Source organism: Corvus cornix, chromosome 3, assembly GCF_000738735.6.
Source record: "Corvus cornix cornix isolate S_Up_H32 chromosome 3, ASM73873v5, whole genome shotgun sequence".
NCBI lineage: Eukaryota > Metazoa > Chordata > Aves > Passeriformes > Corvidae > Corvus > Corvus cornix.
The window spans coordinates 58,862,810-58,886,551 of record NC_047056.1 but is presented as its reverse complement, the minus strand read 5'-3'; the positions used below and the strand labels follow the sequence as shown (position 1 = coordinate 58,886,551).

General features: G+C 41.8%; 1 protein-coding gene across 3 annotated transcripts; it reads right to left on the bottom strand.

Moving 5' to 3' along the window:
- Window positions 1–1,068: 1,068 nt before the first annotated feature.
- SLC18B1 (solute carrier family 18 member B1) lies at window positions 1,069–23,727 on the bottom strand. 3 transcript variants are annotated; one of them, XM_039568905.1, is made up of 14 exons: window positions 17,448–17,567; window positions 16,886–17,025; window positions 15,733–15,828; window positions 13,966–14,039; window positions 13,058–13,205; window positions 9,483–9,639; window positions 8,961–9,097; window positions 7,177–7,278; window positions 6,310–6,401; window positions 5,066–5,161; window positions 4,418–4,492; window positions 2,875–2,968; window positions 2,729–2,775; window positions 1,069–1,921 (listed from the first exon to the last, which is right to left on the bottom strand). In XM_039568905.1, exons 1-14 carry the CDS (start codon window positions 17,482–17,484, stop codon window positions 1,846–1,848), a joined length of 1,371 nt encoding a protein of 456 aa, XP_039424839.1. In that variant the 5' UTR covers window positions 17,485–17,567; the 3' UTR covers window positions 1,069–1,845. The 3 variants fall into 3 exon arrangements, with proteins under 3 accessions (XP_039424839.1, XP_039424840.1, XP_010399798.1); XM_010401496.4 differs by lacking the exon at window positions 17,448–17,567 and adding an exon at window positions 23,628–23,727 and having other exon boundaries at window positions 1,704–1,921; XM_039568906.1 differs by lacking the exon at window positions 2,729–2,775 and having other exon boundaries at window positions 17,448–17,568.
- Between the last annotated feature and the right edge of the window lie 15 nt (window positions 23,728–23,742).

Genomic DNA, 23,742 nt, shown 5'->3' with positions numbered 1-23,742 from the left:
CATGGCACTGCTGGTAGTTACACAGCTCAAGGCAAGCCTGGGTCACAGCAGGAAAACAAGTTTGGAAAATCTCAGCAGAGACCAGCACTGCCCAAACTTAAGGGCACAGGCATGGCTGTGGGAGGCAGGCAGGCAGATGATCCAGAGCTCAGTGCTCCCACACAGGCTCCTGCTCAGGGCTGCCCTGGTCCAGCCAATTATAGTTTGGCTAGACCTGGCACAGTCACATATAGGTGACACATGGGGGGTGGCTTAGCTTCCCTCAGAAGCCCCCATTGCTCTGTTAGTTAGAGGTGTTGGTTAAGCCTGTCTAGCTTCTACTGGGGGTCTGGTGAAGTTCACACATTGCAGGGCAGTTCATTAATTCCAGTGGCATTTGTGCCCCTTCTGGTCATCCTGGCCCCTCTGAAGTCCTAACAGCACATATCAGCTAAGTGAACAAGTCATTGCACAAAACAAGCGAAGTTTCATGTCTACATGTCTGTATCTTGCATCCAGCTCTAGTCCTCTCAGCTCCTTCTCACCTGGCTCATCATCAGCACTGGCATGATCAGCATTTCCAAATAAGTTGAGGTATACATTCCTGGTTTCAGTAAAGTCTAACACCTGATACAAAAAGGAAGGAAGCATTAACAAGATGTCCCATGGGGAAGCCTGCCCTTTGGCACCCTGAAGTTTCACAGCTCAGTTGGCTACCAGAGCAGTTGTTCTTGCTAGTCCAAAAGAGCTCTGCCAGAGAAAGAAGTATTTCTGATGTAAAATCCAGGAACTATTCACAAAAGAAACTGACTGGAAATTTCTAGACAGACCACTTTTCTTATTTGTGGGAAAAAGGGCACCACAGAGAACCCCTTCTAGAAGCCAGTTAGGGGCTCAAGGACAAATTAAAAGACTTTTGCCACAACCAAGGTTGTCTAGACCAAGAAGTCTAGTGTGAGTTTGTCAGGAGTGTCCCTGTCCCCTTGAGGATCTTTAGCTGACCATCTGGAAGAAGTGAGATTTTTTTTCCCCATAGTAGCCTTAGACTCTCGATAGATTTGCTGTTGCAGAAGCAATTAGTACAACACATTCCAACTAGCATTTATTAGCAAAATAAATCTCACAACCACCAAGCTGAGTCTTCATATATAATACAAACACTCATCTGTGTGTGTATGTATACCAATGTATACACAAGGTGCCAAGTCTCCTCCAGAGCTGAAGATCAGTTTTTTCTGTGTAGACATGGCAACTTTTCTCCTCATTACTTTTGCCTCTCATTTTCAGGCACTCTCAAGGTAACATAAATGCTGGTAGACAAGAAGTATTTTAGACTCTTGTTTTCTAAGAAAATTAACAAAACTTAGGAAAAAGTTGCTTTATTGAAAACAATATTGTTTTTATATTTGAAACTTGATTTGAAAATTGATTTATATTTATTGAAAACAATATTAGTCCTTTATAATTTCGAATTCTGTTTTTACAAGATAATGAACTTCCTTTAAAAAAGTACAGAAAATCATGGCAGCAAAATAGTACCTTTACCGAAGAATAATGCACAGCACACACAAGTATAGAAACCAGACATTTAAAACAACATCTTTTCACATACAGTGGTGCACTGTACATGGAACACAATTAAACAGGCTGACAGCTGAGGGTTACTCATCACTTAGGAGAACTTCCAAAAGAAAGGCAGTCATTGTTTAGTGTTTCAAAACAGTAATGCCTCTACAATTAAACCACAACTGGTTGTTCACTAAGGGATCATGTCCCAGCTCCAGAATAATGAAGCACTGTTAAGTCCAGTCACCTCAATACCAGGGTAAACTACAATAGCAAACAGAGAACTCGAAGTACGTCTGGCTATGTTTCATTGCCCATTAGACGAGTCCTTTCTTCATTATCAAAATCAGGAGCATTTTGCAGGCTGGAACTGGAACTGTTTGCATAAGAAAAAGAACAGGAGAGATAACACAAATTTTATATTCCATAGATACTTCTATGCGATACCTACATTATAAGCAAAATAGTACATTACATGCAAAGAGCTACATGGATCACTGGATTTGGTTCCCTGCTACTGCACAGAACCATGTACTGTTCATTCCCATGATCATACAATGGTTCAGAATGAAAGGGACCTTTAAAGGTCAGCTAGTCCAGCTACCTGCCATGGGTAGGAACATCTTAAACTAGACCAAGTTGCTCAGAGCCATGTACAATCTGGGTATGAATGTTTCCAGGGATGAGGCTTCCACTACCTCTCTGGGCAATCTGGACCAGTGCTTTACTACCCTCATAGTAAAAAAACTTTTTCTTCATATCTAGTCTGAATCTACCTTCTTTCAGTTGTTGGTGAGGATACTAAATAGTACTGGTCCCAAGGCAGACCTCTGAGGGACACCACTCATCACTGGTCTGCATCTGGACATTGAACCATTGACCACTGTTCTCTGCATGTGACCATCCAACCAACTCCAGCTCACAAACACCCTCCTGGAGGAACCATCAGTTCGGTTTACTCATTCATGCTATGGTCCTGCTGCTGGTATGGAATAGGCATTGCCTGGTTTAGTTGTCTGTTTAGGTCAGTAGGGATTTAGGAAACCATACAGACAAATTATTTAAGCAATATTTTTATTGCTTATCTTATTAGGTTGGTAGTGAGGAAAAAATGCAAGCACAGATTTCAAAGGTTTGCTTTATATGACTGCAAGCAAAATAAAGAATAAATATCTCAGCATACCTTTTTCTTATTGCCTCAATGATGTAAAATATTCCAGTTGCAAGACCCTTTGAAGAAACAGCCAGTTACAATTGTAGTAATTATAACAACCTTATGCAGTAGCTCATAACTGCACTAGATATAAAAAAAAAAGTGTAATTACTTACACTTAACAGTGGCCATCCTCCTTGGATGGCTGCAGCCCATTCAAAACCCAGCTCTTCATTTAGAAATCCTCCCAGAACTGGACCTACAAATGCCCTGCATCAAATCAAAATCAGGTATTGGCATCCCAAACAAAAAGGGTACGTATCATATTCTTAGAGAACTGTTTTATTGGGTTTTGTGGCCTTCCTTCATAGACTCTTATCTTTGACAACAAAGAGATTTTCTTCCAGAGACCTAACTTTCCTAAAATTCACAGTAAGTACGAATTTTTTATTTGCCAAGGCCCCAGTAAATCTAGTTACCTCCTCATCTGGAAACAAGATCCACATCAGACAGCTGAATGCAGTCTTCTTCAGTAGAGAGACCCCATTAAGGACCATGCTCTAAGAAAATATCTACATTGATCAATTCTATCATAAGAGAAATTCAAAGTCGCATCCCTCTGAACACAAAGTTTCCAAACTTCAAGACAAAGGACTGATGAATATAAGCAGGTGGGGAGGCACATTGTGACAGACACAGTCACTGCAAAGTTGAGCTGTCTGTAACTGCCCTGCACCTTTATGCCTGTCTAGAAAATGCAGGTTATAAAGGTTATGTTGTCTCCTAATGAAAAGTCTTACATGATATGGTCTCTCATGACAGAAAGGCACAAAACTGTGTAAAACTAGAGAGACTTCCTGGAAGCAAGTTACATTATAAAACCAGGCTCGATAGCAGCATAAACCTGGGGTTTGGTACCTTTATAATACCTGTGTCTGTACTGAAATAAACAGGACTGCTAGACAGCTGGAGCTTGGAAAAAAAATGGTGCAAATTTGTGCCACTGAAACATACCTGCAGCCACAGAGGACTACAAGGACAGATAAAAATATCCTGTAAGTGGCTGCCAATAGGGGCACTCTGTCACTTCCCACTGAGCGACAACTCTGAAGGGTCACTGAGCCAATAGCACCTTTCACTTGTTTTTGTGACAATGACCCTGATTAATAAACACAGACACACTCTGCTAAGCTGTGCAAACGTAGACCTTACATAGTTGCTGTGGCTGAAAAAGAAGAGAAGATTCTACCCTAAGGTATCCCAAACAACATGAGGAAATGTGGAAAATGGAAAAAGGAAAATAGAATTAGTCAGGAGCAGACACCTAGCTCACTCCATGGGGGTGGACTTAGCTTTGTAAAAAAATAAGGTCCACATCTTTCTGTACTGAGCATTAGATATCTTTAGTGACAAGAAAAGTGACCACACAGAAGTGCAAGCAAACATCCACTTAATCACTACAATTTTTTGATATGCAGAACAGTATGTTTCAAGGAAGACAAGTTCAGAGCATTGTCAAAACAAAAGTTTTACCTTTTGTTGGGTAAAAAGCTTTGTTTTAACATGTCTATCAGGCACCTGTCAAGCAAGAAACTTTTGAAACAAGGTCAACACTGTGACTGCAATGCAAGGGTTCTGGTTGTAGTGCAGCCAGGTTTCCATGGGGCAAGAATGTGGAACAGCTGAACTCTCACAGCTTAGAAAAAGGGGTACACCTACCCAAGGGACCACATGGCATTGAAGAGCCCAGAAACCAATCCCAGCAGACTCAGACCTTCTTCAAATCCATTCTCACTGCAGAAAGACAGACCAGTTAGAGTTGTACAATACATACTGTGTCCCAGTCTGTAGCCTTTCCCTATAGACTTTTTCCCCTCCTTTTAATTTGCACACCACATAAATAGTTAACAAGCAAAAGTGTCCAGTAGAATGTCTGTCTACCCAGTACATTCTTCTTTGCTGCCTCTCTGGATGATTGCAGTGCTACTCCTCATCTCTGATTTCTCCCAAGTAAGATCACACCATCGCACTAATTCCTCATGTCTCATATGGCAAGTGTGAAACTGTGACAGTGGCTTTTTAGAAGCAAAGACCTTGTTCCAAAAGGAACATAATAATAAGAGTAAATCAAGACCCTTCTAGATCATTACTGAGGTACACATTTACAAAGTTATACTGGGAGGATAATGACTGGGATGCTCAGTCAGAAAAAACTAAGACAATAGAGTAGTGGAAGCATTTAAGTGTTACTATCTGCCTTTGCCTCAAAAAGGGGTAAAAAAGCCATGCTTCATATTCACCCCTGAAAAACAGTTTCAAGTTCCTAGTGTCAGTAACATGAAAGAAGGTTTGGACTAAGTTACTTACTACGCACATTGCAGGATCTCTGGAAACAAGGGCATAGCACTCATGCCAAGGGAAAAGCCAATCAAAACCAACACTAGCACAAACATCCACAGCTGACTGAAAGAGAGGCATTTACAAGAAGTTAGCTGCTGAAGACTCTTTCCAAGCAAGGACTCCATTTTGACTGAAAGCTGCTATATTAGCTCTCTCAGACTGATCAGCAAACTATGCGTCTTGAAGCCAGTACTAAGACTTGAAAAATCCAGTTCTATGCTTTAAAAAAAAGACTTTGTAAAGGACTATGAAAAACCTGTGCTCAAATTATAAATTTTCTTAGCAAATGCAGTTCATTTTATGAGGCGCATATAGGGAAGAGGTAGACAGATGAGGTTAACTCAGCAATGCCTGTGTGCAAGCACCAGACTTGGTTTGTTGCAGAAGTGAAGGATTTTGAAGTTAAAATTTTGTAGCCTAACATATTACAACCAAATAGACTTAGCTAAAGAACCTTGAAAACTTGACTGATTTCTTTTTCTCCCCAGCTCAAATGTGTCACTGCACCAGTTTCAAATCTATGATCTTTAAAAATTAGCAGCCTAGGAGGAGTTGTATGCATTAACAAGCCTATTATCATCTTCAGCAGTGTCTAACCAAGGACAAAAGAACGGTACAGTTGTTTTGTAAATGTAGCAGTGTGTTTTGCTGTGAATTAACTTGAGAAATATGGCATTACAGCATTCAGGTCCAAGAGACATTGTCTTTACTTTGCTAGTGAAAACAAAGCTATAATCTGTCACTTTTCTCAACAGGCTATATACTGAGAGAAGCAAAATCAGTACTGCTGCACTGCCATGCAAATAAACCCCATAGTTTAAAAACACTGATGAAATAGAAAAATTTGGAAATTAAGACAAAACGAGAACTTTGTTTTGCTGAACTGGAAACGCCACATAACTGGAAAGGAAGGAAAATAAAAAGCAACATTCTTCCTACCATACACATTAACATGAACACAGTAACAGTAGAAAGCAAAAGAATAGGATCTATTTTATGAAGCTGTAAAATCTCCATTTTTAGATGCTTTCACTGTTTTACATTCCCAGTCTCATGCTAGACATCAAAAAACCACCATGTTTCACGGTCAAAGGTAGAAGTTAAAAACCAAATCTCTTTCATGGTCAGAGCTGCTGATTACAGACTTGTGGACATACATGACCATGGCTGAAAACATCATATAAGGGGACAGGCTCAGGAAGAGGCAGTACCTTTCAATGTGCAGTACAGGAGCAGGTCCTAGCATGAAAAAGCACACTGCTGTCATTAAGTCTCCAGATATCAGCAGCCACTTCCTGATGTACTGTGTAAGAAAAGGAAAAGCTATGCAATTTAAAATTGGGAATTTGTCATGTACATCAAGAAACAATAAATTCATGTTTCCTCACCCCAGATGCCACCACTGGCAGCAGCTGCTTAATACAGAGATTTCAGGATACTGACCAATGGGCATTACTAGTTTGTGTCAGGAAAAAAGGTGTCAGAAAACTGTCACTGTCCTTCAGGCACAGCATTCAAAGTGTAGGTTTTCTTGATCAATTAGCGCTGGCTATCAAACAGGCAGTTTTAGGTGTCCCACTGTCAAAGGCTCTTTCTATGGTGCTGTGAAGAGCTAAAAGACCAGGCTAAAGGATAGGTGGCCAGTGCGCTGATCTGATCTGGATATTGTGCTTTTCAAGAGATAAAGTCAACACAGCTAACCAGAACATCTTTATTCCTCTTCTCAAAAGCTAATAGAATTAGATGTGGTTAAAAGCATGGATAACTGGGACATACTTTCCCACTCTCTATTCCATATTGCGTGGAAAAAGATTGTGCTTAGTCCACTAGAAAAGCTCAGCACACTTCAGCTGCTTGTCTGATGTCCTTTACTGACTTGGGCACTCTTAAATTATCCTGGACCTTGCAAAAGACACCTTCCATGTGGCAGTAATGGGTGCATGTGCAAGGTCTTGAAAGGCAGATCCCTTTACAGGACCAGGCCTACATCCAGGGATTCAGTATGAGATGCTCTCCACCTTTAAGCAAATGCAGAGAGTGCTTTAGTAACCCTGCACACACAGCAGGGTAGGACTCACCGGCAGTTTGTCGCTTACAAGTCCAAGGAGGGGAGAAGACAGGGAGTAAGAGAGTGCCAAACCAAGGAACACCAAGCCCACATAACCAGCTGGGAGTTTGAACTATGGAAAGGCAGACAAAACAAAAACCAAGACAAACCAGATATGTTACATTCATTGAAGGACAATTCAAGAATTATAAATTAAGTCAAAATACTGAAATGCATGATTTTAAGCATTTTACTGATACCATACAGAGTTTTTTCAAGTATTTGAAATCATCCAGAGAGCTTCAGTTTCACTGCTTTCAGCAACACTTTTAAGCATGAAGTGGTGGAAACACCTGACACAACTGTACTCATATAAAGCCTAAATAATGTCAGGAGGAAGCACTATGCTATGTCCCCTACACCTGCATGCTGGATTTTAACATTACAATCCGACACACTTGAAACAGACACTTCAGACACTGAAATTTAGATGGATTTAGACTCTACCTCTCCAATCTTTAGTTTTATTTGCATTAGAAAAGCCAAAGTGCTGTATTCATCCATTGTTAATCAGCACATCTTAAAAGTAAATAGTGCTATAAAAATCAACTCCAACTTTTCAACCAAAGGGTAATTTTTATGATAATGAATAAGAGGTTTTTTGAAAACACCCTGAGGCCCATATTTTCCTAATGCAGACACACATTTCTGTATTGAAACAGAATGTGAAATGAATCAAAAACATATTAGTTTCTCAAATGAGTGCCTTAACTAAGAGTTAGAAGGTATTCCAAGATGTTTCATGTGGCATAGACTACATAAATATTCACTATTTCCTTTCCATAAGCAAGTACATGATAATAACTCTAATTTAGTGGTTAGAATGCCTGCCAAGAGGGCTACAGCCCTTTCACAGCAAGTATCTGCTAGCACAGGGCAGAGGGAAAGCAGAAGAGCCATAGAAGCACACCGATTCTACAGTGGGATAATTTCAGATCCCTCCTGGGAGATCAAAGATGTACATTCACATCTCCACTGATGAAAGAGGTTATCATCAAGTCCCCTCCACCTTGGACAAATGCTGTAAGGACAGACTAGACAGACAAAAAGTAGTACAGCCATCTGTGAAACACTGTGCCTTGGAAAAACAATTAATAAATAAAGCCCTCAAAGACCATTGCTTAATTTTACACAGGAACAGAATCTTAAACTGCTTACTTCAAATCCATTATCTTAAACACTACTGGGAAAATAAATAAATAAGCATTAAAATAAATTTAAAAATAAATAAAATGGCATTTGCCTGTTTAAGGAGTGAGTGAAGAAGTCAGCTGACAGGTTACACAGTTGCAATTAATTTAATTTTAGCAAAGCTGTAAGAGAATGCAGAGCTGTGACATCACCTTGTGGAAAGCATGGGTTCACATCAAGAGATGTAACACTGTCAGTGACTGTGACAGCTTTCAAAAATTTGATTTCAGGAAGGAAGAAAAAGGTCCCTTGTTTACAAAAGCTGTTTCTGTGCCCTATTCAGAGACAGTACTTTGCAGCTGAAAGACATTTAAGTGGAGAAAGTCCAGTTTTAAAGGCTTACATTTCTTCATTCTCAAAGTTATTGAGACCCAGCAGGAAGAGATGGTGCAATGGATATTGACTTGTCAGTACTGTGGAAATCAAATTATTTGGAATTCATACAACTAACAGTTAACTAAAGCAGTGTTAATTGGATAAAGGTCAATTTTGTTTAGGATATTTACATTTATAACCAGTTACTTCCTATTTATTAAGTCTTCACTGCATGTTAGCAGGACTTACCTTCTTTAGGATAAATAGAGACATTGTGGGATCCAAAAAACCTAAGCATGCACTTAGGGAAAATATACTGAGACAGAGTATTAAAACTTTTGGCAGAAGAATAAGCTTCCAAAATGATTCCTTCCTAGGAGACGAATCTGTTTCAATACGAAAGGGGGGGAAACTGCATTATTTTCAGCAGCATAAGCTCATGATTGATCTTCTTGCTTTAGAAAAGAAACAGTATTTCCCTTTTGTTAGTTTGTAACTCCAGTTACACAACAGATGAAAGTCAATAGTAGATTATTATATGCTATACTATTTTTATAGTAAAAACCAAAATTTGATAGGTGAAGAAGTATACAATTTAGATTCCAACACAACAAATTCCCACCTTGAAAAGAACTAAAGGATGTACTACTCCAATTATGTGAAAAAAGTGACTTGGATCAGACTCCAGAAGCTGACACTTTTTAAAAGACACTTAAATACATGAGAAGTTAAGGTTTTATGAATGAGGGAGGCAGGTAGAAGGAAGCTTACCATATTTTGGCAATATGCATATATTCACAGGCACCAAAGCCAACACTATGCATCCCAGTGTAATGAAAGGGACCTCATAACCAAATGATTGATACAAGAAGCCACCCAAAGGTGGGCCCAGCACCAGTCCGAGCCCTGTAAAAATTTCAAGGCTGCCCTAAAGGATAAAAAACAAGCAGAAAGGAAGTCAGTGTGTTAAGAAAATACAATGCAACAATAAAAAGCAAACTTCGTGTCTAAGGAGCAGCACAACATAGCCAGGGTAGTGAAAAGCAAGACTAGGACATCGCTTGGACAAGAGCTAATAGTGACCTTCTCAAGCTGGGATAGCAAAAGGAATTCCACAGTTATCTGTGTGATAGCCATGACTTCTCTTGCTTTGCTACAGGGAACCACCTGTACTGCAGCATTCACCACTCTGCTGTCACCTAACAGATCCCAGTCTTGAGGCAAGGCAAATGCTCCAGTGGCAGAAAGCATCCACAGGACAACTCAGGCTGAAGGGATCACCTCCCCCACCTGCCATTACACGCCAGCCTGAGGGAAAGGATCTAAACAAACCTACTCAGATGGGTCATTATCTCATGGGACGAAGTACATGTGCCAAGTTAAAGCTTTCTCTTCATAACCAACTGTTTGGATTCACTCCCTAGGGGTAGGAAAAAATAATGAAATTGCAGTGGGGATAACTCAGATTGTTTTGGTTATAACTTAATAATCTGGTATCTTTTATAAGATACTAATTTGTAAAAGGACAGTAATACAGTTACATCTTGTGCTACAACATCGTAGTCACCACTGTCAATATCTGCCTCAACACTCAATTAATCAATGCTTACACCACCAGTGAGAGCTGGCAGTAATAACTGCTTACAGATAAAGTTTTGATAACTTCTGTGTGGAGGGCTATGAGCCCTTGGCACAAGAGCCCTCTGCACTCCCTTGGAGGAGAGAAGCCTGAGGGCAAGACGACTTTCCCCAGAGATAAGCAACCTTCCTCAGGTCGTGGTGAGAAAGTGAACCACCCCCAGCATGCCCTGTTTCTATATGGGAATAGCCTGTACCCAGCTGGCTAGTTGGTTTCTACCCCACCCCCTGCCTTTCCCACAAAAAGCCCCCTGTTTCTGCCCCTCAAGAGGGAGCCTTGTCCGTGGCCTTCCCTTCACCGGGGCTGCTGGACGGTAAAACCCACCTCTGTGGAATAGCCATATGAGGCTCCTGTCTCTCTGTCCCCAAGTTTGCCTTGGGTGATTTCACAAAGAGCTGAATCACAAGAGCTGGTATCACTTGTAGCAGAGAAATCACTACACCTGCTGAAATCACCTACTGCCCAGGGAGGCCTGCCACTGCCCTGGAAGAGTTGTTCCTTGCAGGGTGCTCTCTCTAGGAAGGTCGCAGCACTCCAGGTTGTCCACCCCCGGCTCTCTGGAAGCAATACTTCTGGTACCCAGAAAGATACTATAGGGACTCATCCTCATCTTTAGTGTTACTGATACAAGTCAGAGTGGTCAAATGTCCTGAAAACAGGCAGAATCAGCAATAGCCAAGTTCTTTATCCCTGGTCAGTCTAGAATTGCAACCTTTTTCTTCCCTAGCAAAGAAAATAACTAGTAACGACATATGACTAGTAAGTTTCAAAATTTTCAGATAGATTTGAGACATTCTGATAAACTCTGATTATGTGGAATTGCCATTAACATCACTGCATCCACATAATGCTTTCACTTTTGTTGCTCACCAACCACAAAAAATATTTCATTTGTGAGAGAGACTTTGGTTCAGATAACTTACATGATTTGGGGCTGTACATCATTTAGCCCTTCTAAGTTAATGAAGTGGGGAGGGCATGGGGGGGGAAGCTGAGGCATTGCAGTAGTATGGATCAGAGGACAAGATAAACCTGATACTGTAAGAGAAGTGAGGTTGCTTATGTTCTGAAGTCCATAGTGCCTCCCACAGAGGGATCATATTGACAGATGTTCAACTTCCCACTACAACAAGGCTGATGTGCCTACATTTGATAACTTCCCCATACATTCTCTGGGGTACTCAACAAGTAAAAGGAAGGCTGAAAACTGGTACCAAAATGGTAGAGAGGAAAAGTGCTTTTCAGCATCTAGCACTATCAAGAAAGACAATGGAGAACAAAGCTAAAAATGCCTCATCCACTCCTTCAGGCTTTCCAATTTTACCCTAGGATGCACCTCGCTCAAACAATCAGCTCTTTCTTTTGCCTCCTGCCTCAGAACTCACAGTAATAAGAACTGTCCATCATGTCCATTTAAGAACACTAAATCCACATTAATAAATCTGAAGAGGTTTTATTCTCATGCAGAACAATATATTAGAGTGCACAATATGGTAAAAAGACAAACATTTAGAAGTCATCTGTCTTTTTACAGCACCCTTTCTAGATTTCAAACAAAGGCAGCTGCCAAGCCACAGCTGTGAAGCATTTCTGACTGTGGTCTTGAGATGACCTTCACCACCACATACCATTTTCAGCCATGCATCGTGGTTACTGTGCTGCCATACCAGAATTTCTTTTCTTTTTAATTCTGATTATAAAATGTGTAGCTAAGTCCCTTTAAGTCTACTTTACTTACCTATTTAAATTACATTTTAAAATTTGCAAATAGGAAATCTTAACCTTACTGACTGAATAAATCCAAAACATGATTACAATATAAAAGCTGCTCTCCAATTAAAATGCCAGCTAATCATTGCTGATACAATTTAGTAGGTTTTTTCTAGTTAGAAGGACATATTTTTACAGATGCTAATTTATAGAAGCAATTAAACAGCTTAACAACAATATTAATAAAGGCAGCAACTCTTCAAATTTTATTTAAAGTTCCCAAGTAAGTTCTCAACATTTGTTCACTCATTAAAATTTAACCCAGTTATTTCTGCAAGTTTGTATTTGGACTGAAAACAGAATTTATTGAAAAACAGAAAGACAAAGCAGCATTTTATTAAACACAAAACTTTTCTTCCTAACACCATAAAACTCCAGTTAAGTAAGGGTAATATCTCTGGTTGAAATGAATTGTTGATGATCAGAAATACTGCCCTCCAGATTTCAAGACGTTCTAGCTCTCATCTTCTCATACATAACTATAATCAGCAGATTAGAAAAATTAAGCCAAAATAGTTTCCAGTTTTGCAGCTTTCAGTCATTTAAATCAACACTATTTGAATTAATTTATTTTTTAAAAATCAATTCACATGGATCCTTACTATCCAGGTAGCAGTAGTCACTAAAACCTGTACTAGTATTTTATTAGTATTTTGTTTGATTTTCACTGAAGAGATAACTACTGCCACTAATGGTCAGCTGTCTTCAAAGCACAAGCAACCAACATATACTGCTTAATTTATATTTAACCAGAGTTGTGCTAAGGTCTAAACTCGTTCTAGGGTTGTGATTCTAGATTACAAACAAAACATGACGTGATGGTTTCAAATAAGCCTGCATATGAGACAACAGATTTTTCTCCTCCTGCTTTTAGGCTGCCTACTGGCAATTTGTCATATTGCTGGTACTCAGCTCTAACACTGCTTTTTGAACTTACCAGGACAGTAGCTATATTAGTGGGAAATGCCTTTGCAAGAATTGAGAACGATGCTGTAATTGCTGCTGCAAAGCCTATTGCATCCATTGCTCTTACTAAAAAGCAGAAACCTATGAACATTGGTCCACTTGGCACCTTGTCCAGCATTCTGGAAAAGAAAAATCCCAACAGTAAATTGGACTTCTGTCAGGATGGAAGAAGCCATCTACTAAAGGACATAGAGCATCATTTCTTACTCATTAAAGGACACAGTTACAAGATACTCAATGCTTTCTATTACCACTTATCTTTGAACCACATCAGTGAAATCACTAAAACTCTACCAAACTATTCTGGCAGCATTCTCCTTTTCCCCTTTGTTTGGCAGTGAAAAGAGCATGAAAAACTCCAATGCCACCTTTGTTGTATTTCACAGCTTTTCCAAGCACCTGTGCAAGGAGTCTGACGCACTGTGTTAGAACTAACTAATAAGAGATTCCTTCATTGTTAATAAAGCCTTTATTTTGCTAAATTGAGTGACTTAGTCTCTTCACCTGCCAGGCAAAGCTTCCCATTTAAGCCAAATAGTTTTAAGAAAAGTATAATTAAAACATTATGCAGAAATAGTTCTCTTATTGCTGCACTTTGACAGGCCTCTCACTGTCCATGAACTGTAGTAGTTATTTAAATACACAGAACCTACCTCCTCTGCTTTCAAAGTAGTAAACAGACTCTGAAACCTAGTGAAAGGGAGAAGTGTTCATTCTGCTTTACAAGGGGTAAATAAAAATTAAAGATGAAAGAAGTTAGATGACCTAACCAACACACAAAAGATGCCCAAGGGTTTCTACACTTGTGTCCATCTTTTCGTACGGATTAAAATGATCAGAAGACAAATGCAACAACACCAAGCAACAGAAATTACTTACCCAAACAGAATAGTCACACATCCTGAAACAAACATCCCTGCCACAAATATGAATTTTGCTCCAATTTGTGAAAGCTGAAAAATTAAATACCATTTTTACATGTTAGTATTCCAAGAAAAGATCAAAAATTTTCAACATACGTTACTGTTAAGAAATCCCAAAACTATGGGAACTTTATAGCACCTGTAGCTAAAAGATCTGGAAACACTGCTCCTGCTGGTGTGGCTCCATTCAACACTGAACCTAAAAATACTCTGAACAGTTAAGTGACTTAACCCAGTTTTAGAAAGGTAAGACAGTGCTGCAGTTAACTATTTCAACGCAGCATGCTGCAGCTTCTGCAGAGCAGCAGGTTACAGAAGCATTCATCACTATAAACAAGCAGAAAGCTTGTTTCCAAAGCTTCCCTCCAGCACCATCACTGAGGCAAGGCCAGCAATACCTGTCATGTATCCAGATAGCCAGAGTCAATGCAAGCTGATTTTTAAGCAAATTTATCACAACCCTTAGCAGCACAAAGCTTTGGCATGGGAAGCATGGCAGTTTCAGGCCTCTCCATTCATTATCAGGGAAGACCCCATCTTTCTTCATTTCAGACTCTATCACCAGAGCAAGGGACAATGTGAGGCATACCATAAAGCAAACTCAATCCTGCAACAATGTACAACTGAGCTTCTAATTCCATGATGCAACTTCCCCTAAGGACAGTAGGCATTTCAGGCTCCTTTTGTGTTCAGGCCTGGACGAAGTCCCTGCCTTTCAGCCATTATCACTAAAGCCCCTATTTTGCTGAGTTTCACTGAAACCCTCAGGATCTCTGATTGCTGCATTGCCCACATCTATTGATGCTCACTTCAGCTGTCTGCAGTGAGGATGGCACACTCACTCTCTCCCCTGTGAAGTACCTGGTGAGGCTTGTGCCATAGCTGAATGCCACTACAGGCATGAAGACTTGGATTTAGTAATGGCACTTGTGTGACACTTTACGAGCCACCTCAGCACCAGAGAAAAGCACTCACCATAGGGTCAGCAAAGAGGCTGCCAAGCCAAAGACAGAGACAATTCTGACTCTGCAATAGCCCCAGCTTAGGGAATGATCCTGAGCAGCCCTAGCCAATAAGGCATAGACAGCAGTGCCCCAGCACACAAACAAACAATCAAACATTTCTATAGTTTGTGATTTCTCCAACATGAGAAAAAACCTGAATCTGTGGGAAAACTCAAATTACAAGAACTGGAGACATTTATCTCACATTACTATAGAATGAAGTTGGAAGTTCAGGAAACTGAGTTAAGCAGCAGAGAGTCATAACAGGAGGAAACGCTAAAAAAAAGAGACAACATACCAGGAAAGAAGAAGAGGTGCAGCTAACCAAAGAAAAAACAAAACAAAAACAAAACACCTTAAGAATGTCGCCAAAGGCAAACAGAATATATAAGTAAGTGCAACAAATAAAATGGGGGTAGGAGAAAGGAGGTCATAGAAAGCAGAATTGATCAGCAGATTATGCTAAAGCAAACAGAAGAGTTAACCAGAGAAACAAAATAGTTACATGTCCATCGCCCTATGCTACCCTCAGGAACAACAGAAGAGTACTGACAAGACTTAGATCACATTCAGACTGACTGGCCAGACTCCAGTTACTGCAGACACAAACTTGCAGGAGCGCTAGTGAAGAGACATCTCTTTGCTCAGCGTTGCAGAACTGTCTTCATGTACCAACCTGTGTCATCACAGAAAAAAGTTACAGCTTCAATTATACTTACATAGTTTCCCAATATTAAAGAAGTCAAGAAATTGAACAAAGCAAAACATCCAAAAATCAGGCCAACAATGGTGTTACTGGCACCTTTTTTTTCTGCCTGCAAAAAAGATCACAACCATGTAAAGATACAGTCAAATTCTTGAGATGAGTAACATTCATGCCTTGCACATTTGAATCTTTTTGTCTATTAATGCAGTTAGAAAACAATTTCCTTTCTCAAAGGCAGTAGGGGCTCATAAGGTAACAATACAATTTAAAGACACGTTGTGCTTCTAATATGTAGTCAAGGGAAAAGCAATATTAATTTGTCAGTGAATGGAAACATTATGTTATTTGCTGATCAGGAAGCCAGACTATGTAAAGTTGCCTTCAATTGGTGTGCAAGGGCACTAGCTACAAATATTTGATCCCTTGCACAGTGAGAGGGCAATAAACGGACATATCTGTTATCTTCACTGTATCATGCCGCCCCATAACAAGCACCAGACAATTTTTTACTTATTTGTCTGGCCAAATATACTCACTTGGGCACAAGTAATACATAGGAATATTTAGACAAAAAAGTATTTCTTTGTAAATACTTGGTAACAGTTTGGTCATGAGAGAAATGGACTTCTGCTACAAAGGCACCAGGACCATCTTTTTCATCCTATATTTAAACATTGTATTCATTCAACATAAACAGAGATTCTTTTTGTCCCCTTCCTAGGCCAGGAAGTTAGTACAGTTAATGATGGCCCAGAATGAGTTAACAGAGGTAGCTATGAATAAAAAGTCATGGAGTGGCTAGGGCACAGGAATGCAAGTCAGGACATTGGCAGAGTTTAATCTCAGCTCTACAAAACTACTATGCAATGCAGAGCAAAAAATTATTTCACTTCACCAAGAATCCACTTTGACTTCTATCTCATCTCATTAGTTTGCTGTCTTCTCTGCAGTCACAGGGAGGATTAGTCCGTGGACAAGATCCAGGCCACCATTTTATGCACTCTATCTACACCGGCATCACACTATCACTGAATTCCCACAACTGAAAAGTCTTAACTCAGAAATTACAGCCAGTCATAAATGTCCCATGGAGTTCAAGATATTTCTAAAAGCTTCAACATGCAAAAAAGTAATGTAGAGAGTAGCTGACTAAGTTGCTGGTTTACCTCTGAAGGGAAAAAGGGTCCCAGGATTGAGAAGCATATCATTGAACTGAAGTTTATAGAAGCTGTCGCAACTATTGTAAAAAGCTGGTCTCTGGTAAGCCGTCTTGGTTCCTCACCAACTGCTTCTGACACGCCATCATCTAAAAACACAAAATAAAAATAATAACAAATTATTATAAGCTGATTTATAGGGGAACTATTTACAAATCGGGTTGGAAAATTAAAACCCCCCCAAAACCTGTATCCCCCGGCTCCGAGAACTGAGCGAAGCCGTGCTGCCTTTTGCCCCGTGCAGGAGCGCAGAGCTGGCCGTGGCGCGGGTGCCGGCAGCCGCCCCTCAGCCCACTCGGAAGGCGCTGGGGCTGCAGCCGGAGCTGCCCCGCTGGGCTCCCGGCCCGGCCCCGCGCCGTGCGCGCTCCTCCTCAGCGGGACAGCTCCCTGCGCTCCCTGCGCTCCCTGCGCTCCCGTTCCCGCTCCCGGCTCGGCCGCAGCCCGCGGCGGAGCAGCTGCCCCCGCCCCGGGCCGTGCCGCCGGAGGAACGCGAGGCGCCCCCGCCTCGCACCTTGGGGCTGCTCGCCGCCAGCCGCCCGGCTGCCCATGGGAACGCAGCGGCACCTCCTGCCGCCCGTGTGGCAGCGGCCGCGGGGTCAGCGAGCACCGGGCCCAGCGCCAGCCCGGCCTCCGGCACTGAGCATGCCCGGCCTGCGGGAGCGGCCGCCGCGCCCCGGGCCCGGAGCTGCCGCCGGGGCTGCCCACACGGGCCGGGAGAGCGCCGGGCGTGCGGCGGTCCGAGGACAACCTGCCGGGTGCCGGGGTGCGCCGCGCACCTGGCCCAGGGAACGCACACCTGGCTCAGGGTATTCACGATACACTGTTAAGATTGGTAGACTAAGCAGGATCGCCGGTTATTACACAGCCTCCAGCAAGTTGCGGGACTCATGAAACAGAGACACAACGGCTTAACGACAACGTTGTCACAAGAATTAATAGCTGTAAACTGGCCAGGAGTAAATTCAAGCTGGAGATGAGGAAGAGGTGTAATAATCAGTGTATTTGGCACATGTTCCTATCCACAGGGTGGGAAAGTAAGCAAGGAGACGAGGTGTGAGCTGAGGATCACTTCCAAACATAATAATAAGAGACAGACCGCCTGTTGCTTGAAGAGAAAAAGCAGTAATTACATCTTAAAAGCACTATTTTAACTAAGCTATCAGTATTCTATCTAGTCACTAGTTACAGTATTAAGATGCTTAAAAAGGACATTTCAGAACAAATGTTGCCATGTAACTAACTTTAGAATCTCACATTCTACATGACAGGAAAAAAGCAGAACTACTTTCTTACCACAAGATTAGGAAACTTAAAAGCTATTTAGCAGCCACAAACATGTAACATGTTCCTTTGCTGAAGCCTATTTTGACAATATATTTTGTGTGGCATGTATTATGGGTATTGAAAAGTCCCTAAGAACTACTGTGATATTTTCCTGTCTGCCTCTAGAAAAAGACATAAACGTAAATCCTTTCCATAGATATTGCTTCTTGAGCAGCCTTACCTCCCTTCCACAAAAAAAAAAAAAAAAAAAAAAAAAAAAAAAAAAAAAGAGGAAGAGCACTTGCAAGTCATCATGAGTTCACAAAAGGATAATAACAAAAACATCATATATGCAAAGTATGACACACAAATAGAGTGAATAAGAGAAACTTGTAGAGAAAGATTAAAATTGTGGCAAGAGATTAAAGCATTCATTTTTGTGGCTAGAGATGCAGTCAACTATGTTCAGGAGATGAAAGAGTTCTTACTCCAACTACTTGCTCTTTCCATCCTAGACTCTTAACTCTACAGCTTCCAGCTACTTTCAAAACCCAATCCTCCTCTCATTAATAATTACATGTGAGTAATCCAACAAAGCCCATGGAGTGAGATTTCCACAAAGTCAGTGTGCGCAGAAGGCTGAAGTGTGGGAGGTAGCAGTGATGCATGACTCCAATGATGAAACATGGCTATGAACTTCCTTGCTCATGCACTGCTAATTATTGCCAAAAGAAACTTGTTGATAGAACACACTTGTTAATTCTTCACATATTCTTAGTAACCTACCATTGTGGTTTAACACCAGCCAGCAACTCAGCCCCACACATCCTCTCATTCACTCCCTCCCAGTGGGATTGGACAAAGAATAAGAAGAGTAAAAGTTAGAAAACCTATGTGTTGAGATAAAGACAGTTTAACTGGTGAAGCAAGAGCTATGCACGCAAGCAAAGCAAAACAAAGAATTTCTTCACCAGTTCCCATGGGCAGGCAGGTGTTCAGCAATGTCCAGGAATGCAGGGCTCCATCACATTTAACCATTACTTGGGAAGACAATGCCATCACTCCAAATGTCCCCCACTTTCTTCTCCTTCCCCCAGCTCTACATATGGTGAGCAGGACACCATACAGTATGGGATATCCCTGTGGTCAGCTGGGGTCAGCTGTCCCAGCTGAATCCCCCCCAGCTCCTTGTGCATCCCCAGTCTCCTCACTGTTGCAGTGGGCTGAGAAGCAGAAAAGGCTCTGTGCAAGCTCTGCTCAGCAGTAACTAAAACATCACTGTGTTATCAACACTGTTTTCAGCACAAATCCAAAACACAGCCCCATAGCAGCTACAGTGAAGACAACGCTACCCCAGCCAAAACTAGTACAGCAAAAATACTTGCTAACCTTTGCACCAGGACCTGTTACCAGCCTATTACAACAGTTTATCAAGTCTAACAAAAATATATATTTTTTAAAAGCATACAAGCCTTTCTTGCTTATGTCACATCTGCAACAACTTTAATAAAATGTATTTTTTTTTCAGATCCCAAATTGTATGTAGAATTCAAGGCTTAGAGCACTAGTTCCCTATAACTACTAGACATAGAGTCAAATTCATGGCTTATGTTCACAAGGTGAAAACATATTAAGGACAATTGCTTTAAGAGTGGCTTCCTTCTTGGATATCCAGGACATTATGAAATACTCAGCACATGTGGGAATACATATTCCTTATTATTGCTCTGTATAGTTGTAGAGATCTTAGAAAGACTTTTGCATTGCAATCAAGAAATCCTTAGTGCATATTTACATCATATTAATATTTTTTTGTCAGCAGCTGCACAATGTTATTGGGAAATAGTTTAAAATTACTCTAACGTGACCACATGATAACCACATCCTTTGAACATCTAATGCAAAATCTGTGGAAGGCAACAGAAACCAGCAAGCTGTTTTGCTCCGTTATCATGAATCAAGGCCTTACTTAATTTCAAATTGGTATTGAAATACCATAGCTTGTCCTCTCTCTGAGACTCCAGAACGGTCTTTCCATAATTCCTCCAAGCACTTGAAACTTGACACAGACATCTCTTGCACATGGGTGGCTGCTTTTTTCTGCACCTGGAGGCACTCGGAAATACATATCTCTCCCCTCTGGGCTGGTGAGCAGCACTACTGTGGATATAGAACAAGAAGACTTCCAGCTTGATTTTCCACAAGACTGAGAAATCATTTCTGTTTTGCAAGGAAAATGAAATAATTCTTCCTATGACATTTACTTATTGCACATGCGTGTGTTTTGTATTTCTAGAGACAGATGTCAGATGAAAGTACGTTTTTGCAAGGATTGTTCAGAACTGAAATTCAGAACTGATTGTTCAGTTTAGCAATGTCATGGACCTCTCTTGGGAGTTTGCAATACCTGATACTTTCATCTGCCTATGTGGCTGCCTCACCACACTGTGCCACTGTCTGTACTGCTCATTACTCAGTTCCTGAGTCCCCACAATTTACAATATGGCACTTAAACTACCCTTGAAGTCTGACATTTTGAAGAAAATATGGGTTGTGGTTGCCAGGGTGAGCTAAAGGGAAAGGTAAAGGTTACCAGAGCAAAAGACAAGGAGAGAAATATATAATGGGGAAAAGGAGCAGGAAGAGGATCGCTGAGACAACAGTGAACTATTATAGCCTCACTGCAGTACTGCTCTTCTGAAAAAGTCCCCAAGTTCAGTTCCCATTTTGATCAGAGTGGAAAAAAAGAGGAAGGCTGCCAGCCTGGAAAGGGAGACAGTCAGGGAGAGTCAAGGAGCTGAATGGCAAGCACAAAGGGTAGTAGCTATAATCAAGGGATTTTTAAATATATGCAGCAAGAGTCCAAATGGATCACTCAGAACAGCAGGCTGGAGAGAATCAAAATTCTTGAATGCCATGTGACAGTAGCTTGTCTTCCTCTCCCCAAATCCAAGTTTATAGGTAGCATGTTATGCTGTTTATAATATAACCAAATTGTGAGAGGACCAAGTTCCTCTTCTGGGGCTAGCTGCTCAGTGAAGCTGCAGGTCAGTGTCTGCACTGACACCACCTCAGCCCTTTAGAACCCAGGCAGGCTCTTGCCCTGCATCTGGCAGCTCCTCATTTTCTAGCACTCTGGTTACACCACTCACCCAACCTCAAGTGCACTAGAAGTACTTTTAGCACAGGACTGCAATCCTTGGCTTAAACACGTCATTCCCCATGGCTGTATGCTGGCATTTGAACTGCAGGGTGCTCAATGAACATAACTCCAAGGGAAAATGCAGAGCTTAAGAAACTAGCTACTCCTTCTAGGAATATGAGCAGAAAGGTGGAGCAGGTGGAGTAGTGCCAACAGCATGCAAAACACCCACATGATTGCTAAGCTTACACTGTGCAGTGAAGCAGACCTTCCAACAGGATCACACACTTCCATTAGTTATTACACACAAATAACATGCTCCTACTAGGCTATACCAACATTTCCACACAGAGTTCAGTGTCAGTGAAAACCTCCTCTCTACACATACATAGCTTTTATCTCAGCACAGCTTTGTTTTCTTGCAACTGTGCAAGGAAAACTGCTTTTGAATGTTCTGCTGCTAGAACAAACTATACTTTGACTGTTATTATCATTTTTGCTGTAACACAAAGCTTTCAGACATGCATACTTCCATCTCCTGGGCTGAATGTGTATAGCTCTTCCTAGAGATACTGATGTGTCTTAGGCTGCATACAGACTTCTTATCCTTTCAAGACCTTTAGAGGAGATAATGGTATATTGTTCCATTCAGTACAAAAACTACTCTATAGATAAGGTGCCTTTGGGGCTTTTCAAGGGCACAAGAAGATTAAATGATGGATGGATATAGGGAAAAACATTCTCCCCTGAAGAGATGGGGAAAAAAGTGGGCAGTATAATTTGTGTGTGCTTGCATGCTTTCTGGGGTCTGAGCAGAATAAAAGAAATTACATGTTCGCACTTCTTGCGGACGAAGGAGGGAAGAAGTGAGGACCACATGTCTCAGAGGAGCTGCTAAATTAGAGTATCTGTGTTGGGACTGCAGTGGTTGCAACCCACTGGGGTATTGCAACAGGAGCTGCAGTTCAGAGTTTCAAGCAAGATACGGCAGGGCTGGAGGTGCCAAACGCACCTCAGAGGCTGCCCGCGTTAGCAGTGGGCAGCATCGTTCCTACCCATTTTGTCCTTGGTAGCTCTGCTTGCAGGGAGAGGAGAGCCTCTGTACTGTGCTTCTCTCTCCATGATTTTCTCAGAGGTTGGCTTCTGCCCCTTCTAGATCTCTGTAATGCAAATGTATGTGACTGCCTCAGAGTTGACATAAGCTGTGTCTCAGCTGGAGCCTGGAATTCCTGCAGCCCCCAGCCAGGCCTTTGCCCCAGGCAGGCTCTGAAAGGCTGTGCTGCCTGAGCTGCAGGCAAGTGGGGTGGCACCGAGACGGCTGAGCAGGTTCCACTTTCCCTCTCTGTCCTCCCCTGCCCTGCCCAGCTCTGGTGAGTCGCTTTGTGCACAGTGTCTCTTCCCTACCTGGATTTAGCCTACATCCTGCTGCTTGGCAACACCAGGAAGATTTAAGAAGAACATATTGTGGAAAAGGTGGCTGACAATGCTGGTGACAAATGTGTTTGATTGCATTAGCCACAAACCATGGCTATTGATATTTGTTACCTATTTCTCTTATATTTTGTCACTATGTACTTTTTACAAAGATGGTGACATGTAGCATCCCCAACAGTCAAGTCATCCAGTCTGAGGCAGCTGGGATGGACAGAGCCCCGTGTCAGACTGACAGCACCCACACAAGGAACACGTTTCAACGCGGTGGCTGTGATGACCTCTCAATCAGCTGAATCACCCGTGTGTGTGAGCCCCTGGCAGGAACAGGGGTGAGCAGTCACACTTGTGAGGTTTCCGAGCTACAGCTCAGTGCTGCGACCCGCTGGCAGAGGAGGGAATTAAGGTGTGTTCCCCATGCTCCTCCCCATCTCTTGGCCATCAGCGACAAAGGAACAGTGCCAGGCGAGGCCGGACTGCTTTGGCAGCACCAGGTGTACTTCCTGCTCTAAGGAAGCAGCCCTGGTGACCCCTGTCCAGCTGTCGCAGTTAGTTTTCCCCCCGGAGACTGCTCCCCCAAATCAAATGGATGGTTTAAGCACTTAAAAGTGGTTTTTTCATTAAAAGAACAATGTTCCTTTTTAAGGAGCCTCTTGGGTGATAGTTTTCCTTCGGAGACTTAACCTGCACCACTCTTTCCCTGCAAAATAACAAACCGACTTTCTTGCGAAGCTTTACTTAATCCTGATTGAAGATCCTGCTGGGGCTGCAGGCTGGGGTCAAGTCATTGATAACAGCAGAGGTACCTCCCATAGAGTATTTGTTTGACAAAGCCAATTTGCAGTTGTTGCTTACAGCGATTCACTTTCATCCGTTAATTGCTGTTGCACACCACTTCCCAATTCGCGGTTCCAAACGCGCACAAATCTCCCATGCACACCGGACGAGCACGCTGATGATCAGGCACCGC

Excerpts from the sequence above, each read along its gene's own strand:
- SLC18B1 (XM_039568905.1), bottom strand. The coding sequence starts at position 17,484 with ATGGGCAGCCGGGCGGCTGGCGGCGAGCAGCCCCAAG. Across the intron at positions 17,026-17,447 it reads TGGCGGCGAGCAGCCCCAAG|ATGATGGCGTGTCAGAAGCA; the intron begins GTGCGAGGCGGG and ends TTGTGTTTTTAG. Across the intron at positions 15,829-16,885 it reads GACCCTTTTTCCCTTCAGAG|GCAGAAAAAAAAGGTGCCAG; the intron begins GTAAACCAGCAA and ends TCTTTTTTGCAG.